Source organism: Phaenicophaeus curvirostris, chromosome 1, assembly GCF_032191515.1.
Source record: "Phaenicophaeus curvirostris isolate KB17595 chromosome 1, BPBGC_Pcur_1.0, whole genome shotgun sequence".
Classification (NCBI taxonomy): Eukaryota; Metazoa; Chordata; class Aves; order Cuculiformes; family Cuculidae; genus Phaenicophaeus; species Phaenicophaeus curvirostris.
In genome coordinates this window covers 16060112-16080664 of record NC_091392.1, presented here as the reverse complement: position 1 = coordinate 16080664, position 20553 = coordinate 16060112, and the positions used below count along the sequence as shown (strand labels likewise).

Genomic DNA, 20553 nt, shown 5'->3' with positions numbered 1-20553 from the left:
GAAGATCACTTGGTCTTTAACAAGGACAGAAAGAAGGACCTTTCCAGAGTTGGTGAAAAAGTCAGAGAAAGATGACAATTTATCTGGGAATTCAAACCTGAAAGGTTAAACGGAGCCTCCAGTTTTGCAAGCTGAAACTGTAATGAGGTACAGGATGGAACATTTTCAGATCATTCAAAAATTTACAGTCTTATCCTTGAATTTGTATAACCTAATCCTTTGGCAGTCACAACCACAGACAAGAGGATAGGAGAAATTCATAGGAAGTCCCAGTTCCAGGATTCGGTTTCTTTTTCTCTCAGTTATGTTCACAGCAAGATGACGGGAGAAAGAACCTCCCAAAATAGGCCAGCTGGCTCCAGCACAGCCTAATTAGCAGGCAATGGCACTCAGATGAGAGTAACTACCATAGAATGCTCATTAAGCTTTGCAGTGGCTCTGCATCCTCATTAAAGGGAATTCCTTCAGGAACACAGTAGATCCTGAAAGAAGTATTGCTCAGTTATAAACGTGGCTAGCATCTTCTCTCTAGGAAGACAGAACATGCAAATATCCAATTCTGATAATGCCTCAGAAGATGACGTTCTCTTGAAAGGAAAATAAATCTGTGTCATTTCTGGAAGTATAATACATAAATCTGCACCTCATCTTTTCACTCTAAAACAAATGGGGCATGCACGGCCAGCCTGAGTAAGTCTTACAGATGGAACTTGACTTGAGAAGGCATTTAATGAATTTAGTAACCCAGCAAGTAAAGACAGTAAATATTACTGTTAAAATGTCAGATTCTCTATTTCACCTGCTTTGTATGAATGGATTTAATTATCCAGAGCAAATGTTCACCTCTGTGCCTGGCTAGTCTGTAAAATAAAGTGCAACCCTAAAGCATGTTCTTGAACAAACATGCTCATAGTCACAGGGATAACAGGCTAGCACACTACCATACCAGGTGCAACAGTCTCCTGCAACAGACTGCACCGAATTCAAAGGCCTTAATGGTGTCAGAAACAGAGATGGAGGATCAGGAGACATTCCCATACCTGCCAAGACCAAATGCTATTTGGCTGCTACCTCAGAGGTGTAAGCTACTGGTGCTCACAAGACCAATGAGACTGCAAGCCGTGCCTGTCACAAAGGCAAAGAAGAAAAATGTGTGTGCCTATGTTCACTTTTGCATTCACCTTGAAGGTTAGTAGCAAGGCATGTTTCAACCTGCCTGACAGATCACTACAATGGTGACCCTCTAGGCTTGAGGCAAGACTTTCTTGGTAGACTTTCTAAGGGAACTTCTCCTGGTGATACACAATTTGACTTAGATTTGGTCTGCTCATGGCAGCCACAGAGTCCTGAATCTCATGAGGCTTTTGTAAATGTCTCAAGTAGATAGATCTGAAGTTTAAGCTTCAAGCCTTTCTAATTTTCATTTTGAAAAAATGTCAGAGCTTACTTGAATGGAAATCAAAGAATGGAATTCAAGCTTCTCAAGCTGCTAAGGTACAAAAGTGCTACTTCAGTAGGGCAGCTGACTGGGACTAAAACAGCCCTGGGCATGCTCTTCTTCATATATCCATTGGCAGAGATCAGAAAGGGCAAAACGTTAACGAACTCCAGAAATACAGTGAAGAGCAAAAGCTCTCTGATCTCAAATGACATAAAAAAGAACATTTAAGGTATATGAATGTGGACTTGACTTTGTAAAGAGAAACTTAAACACAAAGCAATAAATATCCTTTAGGAATGGAACACGTGCAATATTGCCAATTTAATTATTCTTATTTGAATATTAAGAGACATTAAGTATATGTCTATAAGCAAACAATCCTGAAATGCAATACACTGGTTTAATGATTTAATTAAGGCAACAAATGCCTCCTAGACACCAAGAGACACCAAGATATCCAGACTTCAGAGAGTCCAAGCAAACAATCAAGCAGGCACAGTTGTATAGCCACAGCACTGTCAAAATAAAACCCGAACACTGGGAAGAGCCAATAAAAAGTCATGAACAGTGTCTTAAATCTAAAAGTGCAGATTCATCTGCAAACCTTGATGACAACAAAAAAAGATACAGTTTTAAAGTACCTTTTTCTGCACAGTTTTTCAAGTTTATTAAGAAAGCAATGAAGTAGTATTACTTCTAACATATATTACGTTACTGTGTGCACTTTTTCAGTTTAAATAGTGTGTTTTTAAGTCTTCTTGAATTATATATATATATTGAAACCTTCATCGCTTGCAGGGTTGAAGAATTTATTTACCCTTAAAATTAAGTAGTTCCACATCTGCACAGTCCAACAATACAGAGAAGGGAAATAATAAGGAACATGTAGTGATATTAACAGAACAGTTTATGTATATGAGAAGTAAACCCTTGATTTAAAAATAACTAGTCTAAAAAGTACTAGTGTAGTCCTTGGGCAGGGAGGGTGAGGAGGGCAGGAGAGATTGCAAGCGATGGGGACAGGGAGACAGGAGTTATTACTAGGGACTTATCATAGAGACTGAGTCTGTAAACACAGTGATCAGGTGACTGAACTATATTTGGAACCCCTCAAAATTCAGAAAAAAAGGCATCTATTACTGACCTCAATTCTGAATATTAAAGAGAATATGAATCATTTGCTAAAGAATGTTGCAGTGATAATGATCACAGCACTCAGGGAATTCAGCAAGAGAACTAACAGCTTACATTTGTTACAAATCAAGTTGAATCATCTGCAGTTGGCTGTAAATTAGGGAAATTAAATCAAAGGCTTATTTTGATAAAACATTAAGTGAAAATGTGTTGCAAAGACTTCAAGGTTTTTTTAATGTTACTTGATTTTTCAGCATGAACTGTATGATAAATAAGTCCTGCAGAATAGCTGAAATTTACCTTTGTAAAAAAATATATTGGCAATAAGACATCTACAGGCAGAATTTAGGCAGAGCTAATGTACTGGAAGGGCATAATTACAGGAATGCCTCGCGACAAAGCTAACAAATTCCTGACATTTATGATTCAAAAGGATTTGATTCAGGTATGCATAAGTCTCAGAAATTCAAGTAGATTAAATCCCATTAAAATATTTTCTAAAATAAAACTATAACTGAAGAAAGTTTACCAAAGATTTTGTATTGGAAATATTTCTTTTACTTTATTTTAAAGTTTTTATGATTTCATAAAGGCCTTTAGAATAATTTAAAGGAAAACTCTGTAAATTCTCTTCCAGTTCTTCAATTTAAATGGTCTGTCCTGAGCTGCTATTTCATCCAGAAAGAGTTCTATAGACGACCTGAAATTATTTTTGGCATTGAAATAGGAAACTTCAGATGCTTTTTCAAACTTACACTTGCAATGAAATTGTAAACATTTGAGAATTTAACTGAATTCAAGTACTGAGAAGAGTTTTTAGCATGACAGCTCAACACTTGAATGATAGCTATCATATATGGGTCTCCTTGAAGCTGGCCACTGTTTTCACCAAGATGAAAAGTTCAGGTCCACCTCCACAGAACATCACCACAATATTTGATAAAAATAAGAGGAATCCTTTTTTTTTATTAAATTACTTTAATTAATGACATTAAGTTCTCTATTTCAACATGAAAAAATCCTCTAATAAAATCTACGGGAAAAGACTACCACTGGTATATTTTGGACACTGATAAAATACCAACATTGAGATTTTTCACAGGACTTCAAAGCTGCTACTAAACCTAATTTTTAAGTCTGGAGTTGACAGGTACGGGAGACAAGATACAGGTACATGAAAAGATTACTAGTGTATAAACCACATAAACTACATAAATCACTAAAGGTAGATAAAGCCCAGAAGGCCAACTGTGTTCTGAGCTGCATTGAAGAAGTGTGGCCAGCAGATCGAGGGAGGCAATTCTGCCCTCTACCACCTGGAGCATTGCATCCAGTTCTGGAGCCCTCAGCACAAGATAGACACGGACCTGTTGGATCAGGTCCAGAGGAAGGCAACAAAAATGATCAAAGGAATGCAGCACCTCTCCTATGAAGGAAGGCTGAGAGAATTGGAGTTGTTCAGCCTAGAGAAGTTTCCGCAAAGAAATTATCGCAACCTTTCAGTATTGAAAGGGGACTTATAAGAATGATGGGGACAAACTTTTTGCATGGCCTGTTACAACAGGACAAGGGGTAATGGTTTTAACGAGTAGATTTGGACTAGACAAAAGAAAGATGTTTCTTGCAGTGAGGGTGGTGAGAAAGTGGAACAGGTTGCCCCAGAGTGGTGGTAGAAGCCCCAGCCCTAGGGCTTCAAGGTCAGGTTGGTCGGGGCTCTGAGCAACCTGATCTAGTTGAAGATGTCTCTGCAGGGGGGTTGGACAAGATGACCTTTCACATTTCACACATGTTCACATTTCAACACAAACTATTCTGTGATTTGATGATAAAAGGCTAGCCTAAGTAAAAGAAATGGTTAATTACATCATATATAAGCACAGAAGAAAATGTAGAGCTAGGAACACATTTCTTAAGAATTTTACATCAGGTTGATAATGCATCGTTAATAAAACTTGATTAGGGAGTTTTCTTGTATTTGCAATTATACTAAAATAATACTTGAGTATATTCTGAATTTTGCAAATTGTTGTCGTTCATCCGGATCCTGGTTCTTGTTATTTTAACGCAAATTCAGAATATGTGGCCTGTGTGGTGATTTCACCAAAGTCTGGCCCAGAATAATATAAGGCTTGTTAAGCCTTAAAACTTCACCTGCCCTATAAGGAAATCAGTTACAAAGAAAAGTAAATGAAGTAAACCTGGTTTATTATTCATGATGAGCCCAGCAAAATGGGACAAGAACGCTCCATCAAACAAAGTAACCAAATTCATGATCATTCACTACAGCACAATTACTATTATAAGAAAAAAACCCAAAACCTCCACAAAAATTCCAAATCAAAAAATGTTACCATCACATTAAATGTCCAGCTAATACCTTTAAATGTTTGGTTTTAATGTCATATATGAATTTGTAGCATACACTTACATAAAGTTTGTAAAATATTTTTACTCAAACATTATTTAGAAATAGAAAATGAAGATTGTTCAAATAATTAATATTTTAAACAGCTGTACATGCCTATGAATAATGGCCTGCAAACATCAAAATCGTCTCAGTGGGAAGAAAAGCCACTTATCATAAGACAGTTTTTGATAAATTTATTAGGATTAATAGAAAATATCCAATACCCCCTATTGCCACTTTTTTGGGGAATTGTATTTTTGGGAACAATAGAACTATAAGTAGGAATGTTTTGACTTGAAACAGTGAGGGTCTTCTTCCTTGATGCCTGAACAGAAGTCAATAAAGATTGATGATGCGTTAATTTGTGAACTAGGAAGAAAAACATTTTTAAGGTTAGTACACTCAAACTACTTCTAATGCAAGATGTAATGAAGCTGACAAAAATTTTGTATAGGTCAATTCTCCCGCTAATTGTCCAAACTGCAACTTAAATTCTCGAAAAGGAAGACGCTTTTATTGTTTATTCACACGATTTATTCTCTCTCAGAAGCCATGTCTGTCAATTCCCTATTACAAGGTACCTTACGGCAAGAAAACCCACAGCTCTCGACTCATGAAGCAGTACACATTCATCCAACATTTAAGAAAACCATACTTACACAATTGTTTTTTCCAGTCTGCTCCCTTGCGATCCAACTATTTCTCCCAGCGTACAAAACATTTGTCCCAAAAAATCCTGAAAAGCAGTAACATAAAAACAAAGGATTTGTATTGCACATTGAAACAAACTGAGTTTCCAATTTATCTGGGCTTGTCACTATTGCAGAATACATTCTGCTGAACATGTATCTTAATAATAATTATGCAATAACAAATCATAAACCAGACTCACTATCACGTATTTTACAGAATACTGGGTTGCATTCACAGAAGTAATTCTAATGCACTCCACTTACTGGTTTTATATTGCTTTTCTCATCAACAAAAATGAAACTGAGATGAAAAAGATTTAAAAGCATTAGAAATATTACTGTTTCTTTACCTTTTTTAACTGGAGCATTTTGATAAATTTATCTTTTATAAAGAGATAAAGAGATTCTACAGCAGTTCTATTAATTTCTTGGAAGTTAATTACATTAGCAGAAATTTAAGCCTGTGCGGGATCTGCATGAGCATCCTGATTGACAATTTTATACAAACATTGCTTTAATGACAGACTTCATTTTTGTGTTGTATAATTTAACTCTATTACTAAGAATCAGCCAATTTTCAGAATAAATTTCCCTGTGACATAAACAGCATAAAAATATGAATATATTTTCAAATTCTTTTATGTATATTAAAAAAAAAATTTACTGCAGTTCAGCTCCTCATCTTGCAAGTGAAAAGAGCTTGCTGGCTCTGTTCTTTCAAGCATCACTGGCAGTAGCTGTAACAGTAGACTGTGAGATTTATTCCCAAACAGAAATGGGAATTGAGAGGCTAATTCCTATACAGCAAATTATAGCTTTATGATACTGTGTATAGTAGCAAATATGTGTGCAAGCAGCTCTCACTTTTCTCTCAGCCCAGGCCACTCATTCCCATCTCTGAGCTGTGTTGGTTACACATCCCCACAGTGAACTGGATCTGACAACTAATGCCACTGAAGTGGAAAATAAACCTGCAAAAAATAAATATTTTAACTACGTCCTTTAATTGATCGGACACTGAGACACTCCTTCCACAAATCATAGAACAGTTTGGGTTGGAAGGGACCTTTGAAGGTCATCTAGTCCAAGCCTCCTACAGTGAGCAGGGTCACCTTCCCCCTTTAAATACTGAGAGGCTGCAATAAGTTCTTCATGAAACTTTCTCTTCTCCCAGCTGAAAAACCCTAACTTTCTCAACCTGTCTTCATAGGAGAGTTGTTCCATCCCTTTGATCATTTTTGTGGCCCTCCTTTGGAGCAAATCCTATAGGTCCATACCTTTCCTGTGCTGAGGGCTCCAGAGCTGGAAACCCTTCTTTTGATGTGGCCCATGATACAGTTGGCCTTCTGGCCTCCAGGCCTCCTTAGCCTGGAGAAGAGGAGGCTGAGGGTAGACCTCATTGCTCTCTACAACTACCTGAAAGGAGGTTGTGGAGAGGAGGGTGCTGGCCTCTTCTCCCAAATGACAAGGGACAGGACAAGAGGGAATGGCCTCAAGCTCTGCCAGGGGAGGTTTAGGCTGGACATTAGGAAAAAATTTTTCACAGAAAGGGTCATTGGGCATTGGAACAGGCTGCCCAGGGAGGTGGTTGAATCACCTTCCCTGGAGGTGTTTAAGGCACAGGTGGATGAGGTGCTGAGGGACATGGTTTAGTGTTTGATAGGAATGGTTGGACTCGATGATCCGGTGGGTCTCTTCCAACCTGGTTATTCTATGATTCTGGGCTGCGAGGGTACATTGACGGTTCATATTCAGCTTTTCATCCACTAGTACTCCTAAATCCTTCTTTGGGGCTGCTCTTAATCCCTTCATCCCCCAGCCTGCATTGATTTCTTGACCCAAGGGCAGGACCTTGCACTTGGCCTTGCTGAACCTCATTATGTTCACATGGGTCCTTTTCACAAGCTTGTCCAGGTCCCTCTGGATGGCACCTCATCCCTCAGGCATGCTGACCGCACCACTCAACTTGGTGTCATCTGCAAATTTGCTGAGGATGTACTTGATCCCACTGTCTGTATAACTGATGACCATATTAAACAGCACTGTTTCTAGTACAGACCCCTGAGGGACACCACCTGTCACCGATCTCCATCGGGACATTGAGTCATTGACCACTATTCTCTCAGTGTGACCATCTAATCAATTCCTTGTCCACTGAATAGTCCATCCATAAAATCCTTCTCTCTCCAATTTAGATAGAAGGATGTTGTGTGTGGGGCCGAGTCAAAGGCCTTACAGCAGTCCAGACAGATGACATCCATGGCTGTTCCCTTGACCACTGATGTAGTCCCTCCACCACAGAAGGCCACTAGGTCGGTCAGGCAGGACTTGCCCTTGGTGAAGCCATTCTGGCTGTCTGAAATCAACTCCCTGTCCTCCATGTGCCTTAGCGTAGCTTCTAGGAGAATCTGTTCCATGATCTAACCCAGCACAGAAGTGAGGCTGACAGGTCAGTAGTTCCCAGGGTCTTCCTTCCTACCCATTTAAAAAATTTAAGAAGTCCCTTTTTGCATAAAAAATTTAAGAAGTCCCTTTTTGCATTCACGAGGGACTTCACCTGACTGCCATAACTTTTCAAACGTCAAGCAGAGTGGTTTGGCAACTGAATGAACCAATTCTCACAGAACTCTGGGATGCATCTCATGAGGTCCCTTAGACTTACATATATTAAAGTTCCTCAGGCAGTCATGAACCTGATCTTCTCTTACAATGAGAGCAACTTTGCTCCCCTAGTCGTTTTCTTACAGTTCATGCACTCAAGAGATGTGGGAAGAGAGGTTGCCAAAGAAGACTGAGTCAAAAAGCTTGTTGAGTACCTCAGCCTTCTCCTCATTCATTGTCACCAGTTTGCCAGTTGTGTTCATCCAGGGGGTTGTGCTCTCTTTGACCTTCCTTTTCTGGCTGACATACTTTCAGAAGCCTTTGTGTCCCTTGTCAAATTCAGCTCCAGGTGCACCTTGGCCTTCTCGGGATACCTGTCCCTGCTTTCAATGCCTGTGCTTTCCCTTCTTGCTTTTAATTTGAGCAGCAGGTTTTGATTCAGCCATGTCAGTCTCTTGCCTTCCTTTCCCAATTTCTTACCCATGGGTATCAAGAACTCTTGCACCCCATGGAAACCATCCTTAAAGATGTGTTAGCTCTGTTCTGCTCCCTTTTCCCTGAGGTAAGTTTCCTAGGGGGCCCTATTGACTAAATCTGTGAAGGACTAGAATTCTGCTTTCCTAAAATTCAGGTTCCTGACTTTACTCTTTGCCTGACTCATTTCACTCAGGACTGTGAACTTCACCAATGCATGATCACCGCAGCTCAGACTGCCTCCAAACTTGACATCGCCAATTAGGTCACTTGTGAACATCAGGTCCAGTATTGCAGCCCTCTGGTAGGGCTGTCTATTACCTGGATGAAGAAGATTTTCTTAATACACTCCAGGAATCCCCTGGATTGCCTACAGCTTGCTATGCTACTTTTCCAGCTGATGTCAGGGTGGTTGAAGTCCCCCAGAAGTATAAGAGCCTGTAAGTGTGACGCCTTCTGTAGCTGGAGTAAGAAGGCTTCATCAATAGGCTCCCCTTGGCTGGACAGCCCATAATAGACACGAACCACAAGGTTGCCTGGATTGCCTCAGTCTCCGATTCTTACCCATAACATTTCAAGCTCCTCATAGCTATTTTTCAGAGACAGCTCTTCACAGTCTATCCACTTCTTGATGTTGAGGACAATGCCTTCGCCCCTCCTTCCTCATCTGTCCCTTATGAACAGCCTGTAGCCATCAACAGCCACACTCCAGTCATCAGATTCGTGTCATTAAGTTTCAGTAACAGCAACTAGGTCACAGCCTACTAGCAGCGCAGTGGCTTCCAACCTTCCCACTCCAGAGATTTTAGGCCTTTTAAAATGGCTAAAATTAATCTGAAAATACTCAGCACCTCATTAATTTTTAAAAACATATGATATGTACTAAAACAACACAATTTTCTACAATGAAATACGTATTCTACACTTTTTTTCTTCTTCTTTTTCTTTGGGTTTTTTTTTTTTTTTGGTGTAGTTTCTATGATTAACTGCTATTAGTTCCACAGCCTATTATTAATGATAACTGTTTGTTGTTTTTTTCTTAAATTGGGAAGTTACCATGAATGTAAATGTCTATTTTCAGGTAGCTGGTTTTATAAACGTTATTAGAAATGGCTACAATGGTAGTAGCACTGTCTAGTCTGCTTACTTCATACATCCATTATAAAACTTGTTTAAGTTGCTTCTCATTTTGCCAAAACAGAGTAGCTGAAATTGAAATTCTCCAGGTTGACTCTTTTTTCATCCCCCCAACTGTTCCAACTATTAAATGACACTGCCAAATATTTCCAAAGGAACGGGTCAACAGTTATTTTTAAGGAAGAGGAAAGATCTTATTCCGCACGAGGTGACCACAACACATGAGCAAACTAGCTATGCAAATGCTACTCGCCTGATGCTTTTCTGAAACACCAGGTTTCCAGTGCACGGACGTGGGCCGTGCTCTGCTCACTTCCCACCTACTCACTGGCCAAATTCTTAACAGCTATGGGAAAGAGGAAGCTGCCAGCAAAAGGAACAATCCAGACTAACCTTGAGCACTCAGGAAATTATTGAAATTAATTGCTGTGGTTAAGAAACACACTTCTAGCTACTATCTTTCACAGGTTTCCAGAGTCGTCATCTCCTCTGTGTGCATAATATTATATGGCACAGTTTGGATGCCTCCAGCACAGATACCAAGTCTACACCAACTTATATTTCTCCACACTTGAAAATTTCGGGAAATTTGCAGTGTTGAAAAAACAGAACCTAATGTGTCTAAGTATGCTTAGTCTGTAAGTAGAACGTAACAGGTACACATGTAAATTCAAGATCTAGTTGAACAGTCTTCAGAAGACCTTTGGTGTGTTTTCTCATTGTTTTCCTTTTTTTCCCATGGGCTCAACAAGATACTCAAATCTTCAATTCGTGTTCCTGTAATCAAACAATTAAATCTAGGCTATATATTTCCATATATGAGGTCTCTCTTGTGAGAACTCATCTGGAGTATTATGTCCAGCTCTGGGATTCTCAACGTAAGACGGATACGGACCTGTTGGAACAGGTCCAGAGGAGAGCAACAAGGATGATCAGAGGGATGGAGTACCCCCCATACAAGGGCAGGCTGAGAGAGCTGGGCTTGTTCAGCCTGGAGAAGAGAAGTCTCTGAAGAAATCTTATAGACACCTTCCAGTACCTGAAAGGGGCCTACAGGAAAACTGGAGAGGGACTACTCATAAAGGCCTGTGGTGATAGGATGAGGGGGAATAGGTATAAACTGGAGAAGGGCAGATTTAGGCTTGATATAAGGAAGAATTTCTTCACCATGAGAGTGGTGAAACACTGGCACAGGCTGCCCAGGGAAGCTGTGGCTGCCCCATCCCTGGAGATGTTCAAGGCCAGGCTGGATGGGGCTTTGGGCAGCCTGACTTAGGGAGATGTCCCTGCCCACAGCAGGCGAGTTGGAACTAGATGATCTTTAAGGTCCCTTCCAACCCAAACTATTCTATGGTTCTATGATGTATCTTTGCCTGCACTTACATAGCAATTAACTTGTCTTTTTTTTAAAAAAACTTAATTATGAGGGGTTTGAACAAAGAAGTATGTTTGAGGCAAAAAGAAAATAATTCCAGATAAACTAGTCACTTCAGAAGTGCAAACAATCTTGGGCAGAACCCTGGGATGAAGCTTTACCCTTGTGGAAGATGGTATAGGGAAAGGTTCTATTTTGTGCCTCCTCCTATCTAGAATTACAGTTATTCAGACCACCTTTCCATGATGACAGAGATGGAAAACAGTTTGCCAGGGGCTTTAAATCTTTACAGAGAAGATCTAAGTGTAGATCAATTGCTAAAAGTCTTATCTTTTCACTGTGAAGTGCATGCGCGCGCGCACACACACACACAATTCCTTCCATTATTTTCTTTCACTTTGCTCCAGATCCTTAAAGGTTCTCTTATCAAAGCCTTTCTGTATTTATTTAAAACAATTCACTCTGAAACCTCTGAAATTCTACTCTCGCACCTCTAAAATGTAAAGTTACTATTTAAACCTTCCACTTCAAGAAGACACAGGCATAAAAGATTTCTGTAAAATATAAGCATTTCAGCACAAGAAAGTATAACAGTGAGGAAAAACTTACATGTTTTGATAGGTTAGGACTCTTTGAGTCAACATCATAGCTTTAAAAAAAAAAAAAAAAGGAAAGTTATATCAGAGTTGCCAGGTGACAGATCTCAGGACAATGTAAAAAAGAAAATTCAAACAGTTCTTCCACCTACTGCAATGTGTGAAATTTACACAAATAGATATGTGAATGGAAGTCTCACCAGTAATGAAGGCAAACTGAATCATCATAGATTACAGATTATGGTTCACCAGCTATTTGAAATGAAATTACTTTTCAACAAAGTGCAAGCTACTAAGGTAAATTCTGATATTCCAATATTTCTGTTTGAACAAAGAAAGCAGCCAAAAAACAGAACAAAAATTAAAAATTAGTCTTGGGAAACAAACCTGTGAATTATGTTCTTAGGTAACTTTTTGGTGATCTGACTAACAAAATAGTAACTGACAATAAATTATATTGCTTTAAGCAAGAGTTAGACTTGTTCCTTTCTTCTTATCATAATCTCATTCTTCCTCCAGCTAGAAAATACCATTTTATCCCTTCCATTATCAAGTCAGATCTAAAAAAAAATTACTCTATGGATTCAAGAGAGATTAAAATAATAATGCAAAGAAATTCTTGAGGAATTACTAATATCTATAGTTTCGTTAGGTTTTCAACTTTATCAGATAATCCACAGTAATATTTTTATCAAATCCTACATTCATATTCAATACTAGTAACTAAATTGAAAAAGTATCCCCTCTGCCCATCTCAGCCCCCCCAGTATGTTTCCTTTCCCACAATGTGCGTGTGCTGCTGCAACTGATTGCTCGAATGTATTATGGGCCAGATCACAAGACAGGAGAACAGGAATACCATAACATAGCGGGATATGGTGTGGCACAGTCAGAGTTTTAGAAATATATTTGTAAACAAATGAATGACTAGAAAAATAATTAAAGTTTTTTTTAAAAAAAAAAACCCAAACAAGTAATCATGTACTGTACTGATGAAACTGAACAGAAAACCACAACTTGTAATTTGACCTGAGGGTCAGCTAAACAACATAAACGAATAACTACTTTACTGGCAAAATCAGTAACAAGTCATCAAATACGAACAGAAAGGGGCCTAAGACATTTGTGGCTGTAAAGTTCAGGAGGGGGCTCATGCTCATTTATGAGAACACCAAAAATCAGAGAGATACTTGCCACTTTCTTTTTTTTGCAAAAAACATAAATCATACGAGGAGTTCCCTTCTTCGAAAAATAACACTTTGGTCAACAGTAGTATAAAATTTCACTGAGAAATTTTAAAAAGGAAGCTTCCTAAAGATGCTTCTTTCCTGATCTAAATCAGTTTTAATTCCCAAGTAGCTATAGGAGATTCACATTTTTACCTCCTGAGTTCTACAATATTTCATTTCTCATCTATCGTTGGTATACGGCTTTAAAGTAAATTCACAGACTACGGCTACATGGTCACTTGCAAGCAAACAGTTAAAAAACAGTTATTCAGCTTTGAGTTCAGAAGAGACTTGCATCCAGGTAATCCAGAAGAGCAGCAGAAAGCAGTCAGGACTTTCTGATAAGTAGAGTATGCTTTGTATCTACAGCTTTTCATAAATAAACAGGAGCTCATTTCTCTGAGTACATGAAGAGTAAAACTGGAGACTATATTTTCCCTCCCAGGTCCAAGTCCTTTTCAGAGAGCACTTAACCAGCAGTTCCTTACATACTTTCCTTTGTTTGCCTAGACTGAAAGCCTAGCTTTCTCTTTTTGACCTTTTTCTCTTGTTCTTCATTTCTCTTGTCCTGCCTCCTCCCTATAACACACATGCATCTTACGAGGAGCAAGAGGCAACCAAAGTGAGATTCCTACACATCCCCTGCCATGTCCTTTTTCATAGCAATGCACTTGGAAGAGGATCCTTATTTCACAAAATTGATAGCTTGTACTTAAAGTTATTTTAAATAGCAAGTAACAGTAATACTCAGTGGGTTTCATGACATTAAACCCAACTTTTAAAATAAAAAATAAAGCCTGCAGCAGGCTTCCATGCTGAAGATGAAAGAATTTGTACTGAGCTGTCTAGAAGCCCACTGTAATCTATCTTGGCATTGGGTATTTTTTTTTTACTCCTTTAAATAGTTGAGGTCTAGATGGAAACAGCTAACTGCTATCTGTGTACTGAACACAACTGAACTCTTTTCCTCTTTCATCCCTCCAGCACTTATTAACTTAGGAAACATTCTGACATGCTATAAAAAAAGATGTTTACAGCTAAAGAAAAATTAGACATGGGGTTTTATTTGTTTCTATGACACAGGAAATGCTGCCATTCAAGAGCATTTCAGTACACACTGCTGGCAACAAAAAAAAAATAAAAAAAATCAGCAAAACTATGTGTGACTTTATTAATGTTGCTAACATACATCTATCAAGCATCACACTTTCTCTTCCACTGCTATGGAAGAAACCATCACTAATGCAATCACTGCCCTATTTATTTTATGCCTTGCTTACTGTACTCCAAAGAAACTCAGGGGGGAGGGGGGAAACCCCAAATAAAATCAAAAGCCTGTCAGAGTTGCTTCAAAGCAATTACTTGGATAAATAACTAGCACCTTGAGACTAAAGCCTAGAAGTTTTAAAAATGCCTTTACCATTAATGTGCTAGGAGATACTAGGGAATTTATGAAATTTTTCTTCACTAGTTTTGCTGTCTACAAGACAGAAATGCAATAAATGCAGTTTCTATGTCAAGGCAAACTTGCATTGTAACTTTAAATTGGGAAGCAACAATAATACAACTTACCACTACAACAACCTAAGTAGGATTTGTCACAAATTCCATAAAGCATACCAAGACACCTCAATTGTTCAGATTAGAAAGTATAGGAAGGCAAAATACATTGTATCTTTCTTATTTATTTTGTAATTTAAGAGATGATTCTCCTAAATCTTTGTGAAGAAAAATAAACTAAAAGAAATACACATGAAGGCAGAAATCTTAAGAACACAAAACAAGAACTGACAAAACTCAAGCTAAAGTACACCTTTCAAAGGAAACATCTAGGAAAAGATTTCTTCAACTAAAAAGAACATATAAAGAAAAACCATGGCCACTATGTGTACTATACCGCAAAACTGAGTGCACGGCTTTTCCTTAGTTATCTATGAGGGTTATTCAAGTGCTCTCTTATAGAGCAAGGTTAGGGAGAATTGCCAATAAAAAAGGGGACGAGAAACTTAAAAAATAAGACAAGTCTGATTATTACAAAGACTAAAATAATAAAAATGCAGTTAAATGTAACAGATTACATGAAAAGTGACCTGGTAACTCGAGTCAGTTTTATTTTCCAAAGAAAGTGAAATAAAGTGTAAAATCAAACCAATTCCACCAGTGGAATGGAGTGAATACATCTGGAGTAATGTCAAAAGCCATCTACTTACAAAACAGCTCCTTTAATTTTAAAATCTTAAAATTTAGTATACTTAGATGCACACTGGCATTTATTTTAGTAAAGAAAACTTGGGCTCTGTCAAATACTCCATAAAATATTTTATTTCTGGTCAATATGTTCATAGCTGTTTTACTGGCTATGCTGCAAAAAAAAAAAAAAAAGTTAAAATTTTGACATCCGTAGCTTTCTATTTTCTGAAAGTAAGGATTTTGAGTGTGACTCTACTCTGACTAGTTAACATCTGCCAGTTCCTTAAGACTTGGTTATTACTACGTTACAAATTTATTTCTGAGGAAGCAATGCTTAATCAGTCATGTTTACTAATAAATTCCATGTCAACTGCTACTATCTCTTTTCAAGTTAATCTAACGCTCAACAAAACTCAGTATTTTTCCAGAGGCTGCAAGATTACAGTCAAAGATTGTTAACTTACAAATCAAATCGCAGATTCTCTCTTTCTTCAAAGAAGTAGTCCATTATAAATTTTCTTACGAAATCTGGATTTAAAGTATTATCAATTACTTCAGTTCTTCCAAACTGTAAAAGAAAAGTATAGGTTTAAGCCACATGCTACAATTAAGTATAATTAAGTAGATTGCCAATACCAGCAGTATGTTAGATATGAGGGTCTGTAAAAAATTCTCTTAAAACAGATGCCATAAAGGAAAATTATTGTCTTCACATGAAAAGATCAGTTATCTGTGGATGAAGACAGACTGGCAGAAGACTTTATATTTCAATATAAAGACTGGTGCACATCTTGTATCATAGATGTAAACTTTATAAACATCAGCTCCCAAAGCCAATCACAATCCACAAAAATTTGGGGAAATAATTTATTAACATAAAAATCCACTGTATCCTCAAAGAAATGACAGCAGCAAGCAAAAGCTGGCACATATTGCTTATTACAGATAGCTTTAAATATCACAGAACACAGTCCTTCCATTAGGAATGTATAATTTTTTGCATTATCCAGTTCCTATTTTATCTCATTCCAGCTCTCTTTTAATCTCTCCTCTCTCTGAGCTTCCTACAAAATACCTTTGCTTTTTTGGTCTTTACAGGAAGAGCCTCAGCTCCAACAAGCTGAAAATATTTTAATTTAAAAATAAATAAATAACTTTTGATTGACTTCAATATACATCACAGATATAAACGACTGATGATAATTTTGTTTGTTTTAGCTGTTGTTTCAAGATTCTCAGAAAACAAAACAAAAAAGAATGAGTTATTATTGAAATGAACATTTCTTTTTGTCCTACAAGTTGAACATATCAAGACATATTTGAATATAGCCTATTGAAAAGGTTTTAGACAGTCTGCTGGAAGATCACTAAGGATTCCACAAAACTGTAATTTATGACTAGAGACGTCTGAATGACTCAAAGACTGCCAACATCTTCATTGACAGGGTCTAACTAAATCAATAAACGTGGGTAAAGAAAGAATAAACCTTCTTGTAACTGAAAGGTTTTGAGATGCATTTCCTAAAAATGCTTTCACATCACAGATTTGAATCCAAGCCCTAAAACCTGCACAGAGACCCTAAGCCTCCAATAGGAGTCTCCCTAACCTGGCCCCTGCACACTTGACTTACGTGAGGTATGAAAAGACAGAACATACTCGATTGTCTCTACCTCTCACAACTAAGCGATTGCCTTCTATTGCTTGAGACTTATTAAAATACAATGGTAAAGAACTCCAGACATTATTTGTGTGCTGGAGTATTTATTTGACATGCATTCATTCAAACTGCAGGGACTGACTCCAAGCAGCACTCATTCACATGGATCATCTGGAGTAATAGGCCTGTATCCAAGAGAAAAACTGCTTTGCAAAAAGCAGCTACCCACACAACAGTCTCAAGTACAATAAAATGTTCAACAAAAGGTAACATATCTTCAAGACACAGCTCTATAAAGTCTCAGGAAAAGGAACAATCCTCAGAAGCAACACAGTAGTGATTTGCATCTTTACAGAGTGTGCTTGAATCCTGTTAGGTACCTTCACTTTCGCTATGCTGTGAGATGTTCAATTAGGACAGTCTTATTCAGAGATCTCCATACTTCAGCACTTCCTACAAAAGACAGAGAAGCAAAACTATCTTCCCAATGAACGATATAATCTCAAAATATAAAGGCAAAGAATATTTAACATATAGTGGTCAATTATCATATCCCTTTGCCAAGGCCCTACATTATTTCTTAAATAGGTATTTCTTAAAACTCTAGTTTTTCTTAACGTTTTCTTAAAAATCTAGTCTCATTGAAACCTTGATATTCCCTCCAAGAAGGCTTCTGAATATGTCCTAAGGCACAAACTGTTTAGCAAGCAAGTTTATTCATTAGCAATCGCTGTATTTCTTCAAGTCTCTTTAACCAAAGCATTATCTATGGAGGGGGTAAGTATTATACAGCTATGGGCAGGAGAAATCTCCAGAAGCTCTCCAGAGTGATGTAGATACAGGATATTCAAAATAAAATCCCCGAGCCCCTTAAGAGAGGAGTAGCACAGGATGCACATCATCCTGGAAACAGATTTAAACATGAACAAATTTTTTGATCCTTACTGTTTGTTTCAGATGAAAAAATGTCAGTCTCTAGGGAAATGATTCAAGGTATTCTTGGAAATACTGGCATAAAGTTAACAGGCAAAGTGCTGTGAAAAACACATTCCTGAACCAATACTGGTGACTACAATGGCCAAGTATTAACCAGGAAGAAACAAAAGCAGCGGTAGGAAGTTGGTGTTTCTATGGGAGTAAGTATGGCTGGAATACTTGCCTGGGCTAACGGGCCTTTCCATACCCTCTGGATAGTAGCACTGAAATTTTATGTACATTCAAAATCTCCAATCAGTTTCCAGGTCAAATAAATCTTAAGTGTTATTTTGTTGATAACATCCACTGGGATCTGACGATGCCCATCTTGTCATTTTACTCCTAAAAATGCAGGTCCCTGGACCAGTTTCATGGCAAAACTGGCTTTCAGAAGGATTTGAACTATTTTCTCCCCTTTCTCAAAAAACTTCTCTGCTGCCCTACACAATTCCATCAATATATTCCAGGTGTTTCAGAGCTTCATCCTGTTCCAGTGCAGTTTGCCCATGGCTATACTTCCACTTCTGGAGCAGTTCAATCCAGATATACTGACACCCCTCCAAGTGAAAGCAAACTGTGGCCAGCACCCCTCTACCATAGGGATTGAGGAAAATGCACAATTGTAGCCCAGCACCTGGCTGCCTTTGACTCCAGCTCATATTGAAGTTCTAGCATGTCCAGCACAGCAGAACTCACCAGTGGCAGGACTTTACTCTGCCCATGACAGCCCACTGTTAGTCTCCATTAGACTTTCTCACTGGCTATACAGGACTGTTAAAGGGTGAGTCTTGCTGAACACACCTTGAACACTGCTTGACTCTGGCTGATAAGTCAGCTTATAGATGCTAGTACAGCAACTCAAAGAGGATAGATTTTACTCCTCATCTGTATGCATCAGTATCTCAGCTATGAGGAGTAAGTTTACCTTTGCTCAAGAGAGAGGTTACAGAGGGCACACACCATGGGCCACCTGTGGTTTTACCTGTGTGACCACAGAGAGGACATGAAGAAGTGGGATGGAAAAAATACCTCGACCCAAGAAGCCCAAGTATATGAGTTGTAAGGAAAAACGACTACAAAAGGGGGTTCTTCCAGGAAAATTGTTGCTCCAGTCTCTAGAGGGCAGTTCCCCAGACAGAACAGAATGCTGACCTTACTCCTGATCTTAATGAAGATACTTTATTTACAGGAAGAAAGTAACAAATACTGTGACCAGGATTAGAGGGGCTCTGCCTCCAGCGAGGTGGAGGAAAGGGACAATCGGATTTCTTGGACTGTGTGGATTTGATGACCTGGCATGACCCACAAGAGTACAAGACTCTACTGGACACCGGTGCAAAACGCACCTTAATGCCATCAAGCTATAAAAGGGCAGAACCCACTGGTATTTCTGGAGTGACAGTGTACTTTCTGCCAAGGACTCCCTTTGGCCAGCCTGGGTCAACTGTCCTAGCTGTGCCCCGTCCCGCCTTCTGGAGAGCTTCCCTTCTCACTGGCAGGGTGTGGAAAGCTGAAAAGTCTTTGATTTAGTTTAAGCACTGCTTAGGAAAACCTAAAACACCAGTGTGTTATCAACATTATTCTCATCCTAAATCCAAAACATGCACTATACCAGCTACTAGGAAGAAAATTAACTCTATCCCAGTCAAAATCAGGACACAGTGAAAGATGATAAATGCGCAACATGCTGATGATTAAACAACAATGAGACCAGAGAAGGCATAACAGGATGCCTGTTACACTCCCACCTTCATCTCTCATCAGTTATACTGAAATTGTTTTGAAACTCACGAGACTGAATCCAATGGCACTGCTAACTTTTCTTTAAATTATTTTCAATTACCTTGTGTTAATTGAGGCTTCATTTTTTTTGGTCAGTTTACTTTTTTCAAGGGCTACACAAACGAATCCTTCACACTAAACTAATATCACTAATTACTTAACTGACAAATTACTATTAATATTTATCTTATAGATTACATTAAAATGCTGGCCTTAATCACCAGCCTACACTATTCGGCTAAATAAAGCATCATTTTTTAAAATCTGTTTTCCCAATTACCTGTAGCCTTTTTTAAGCAAAACTGGTTATTTCTACAATTCAGTCACTTACAACTAATAACATAGACGCTAATTAATTAGTTTTCCACATGGCCTATTTTCCCCAATGAGAGCTGTGTAAAGTTAAAATCTTAACACGGCCAGTAAGCAAATACCTTTAGAAATTAATTCAGGAGGGTAACAGAATCAATTTATCTATTTAAAGGAAAACAGATGTTCAACAACAATAAAAAAAATCAAAAACAGTCTCTTTTTCCGGATTTCCTGAGATGGAAAGACTTTATTACCTCTTAACATTTTTAAAATTTACTCAGTCATTTTAATTTTTATAGCATCTCAATCTAGTGATTCACCCTAAGGGGCTATGAGGTTAATGGAAAATCCTAACCTTAATTTTAACATCAGAGTTATAAAAGACTAGCAAGTTCAGTAAGTCCAATAACAAAGATACAAAGCAACTATTGTAACTATGAAGGTCTAACCCAAATCTCTGCTAAACACCTTCTATATTAATTTTCTGAATTAATTCTTGCTTCAACTTTATGGCCATGAGTGAATTTGAGAATAATTATTAATCGACCAC

The 20553-nt window shown here is 38.1% G+C and overlaps 1 protein-coding gene across 2 annotated transcripts in view; it reads right to left on the bottom strand.

The window, feature by feature from the left end:
• CPNE8 (copine 8) overlaps positions 1-20553 on the bottom strand; it is a 102185-nt gene that overhangs the window by 54953 nt on the left and 26679 nt on the right. For both annotated transcript variants that reach the window (XM_069849869.1, XM_069849864.1), the window contains exons 4-6: positions 15741-15844; positions 11871-11910; positions 5642-5718 (exon numbers count right to left, since the gene is read on the bottom strand). In XM_069849869.1, coding sequence (XP_069705970.1) covers positions 5642-5718; positions 11871-11910; positions 15741-15844 — 221 coding nt within the window. The remainder of the gene's footprint in view (positions 1-5641; positions 5719-11870; positions 11911-15740; positions 15845-20553) is intronic.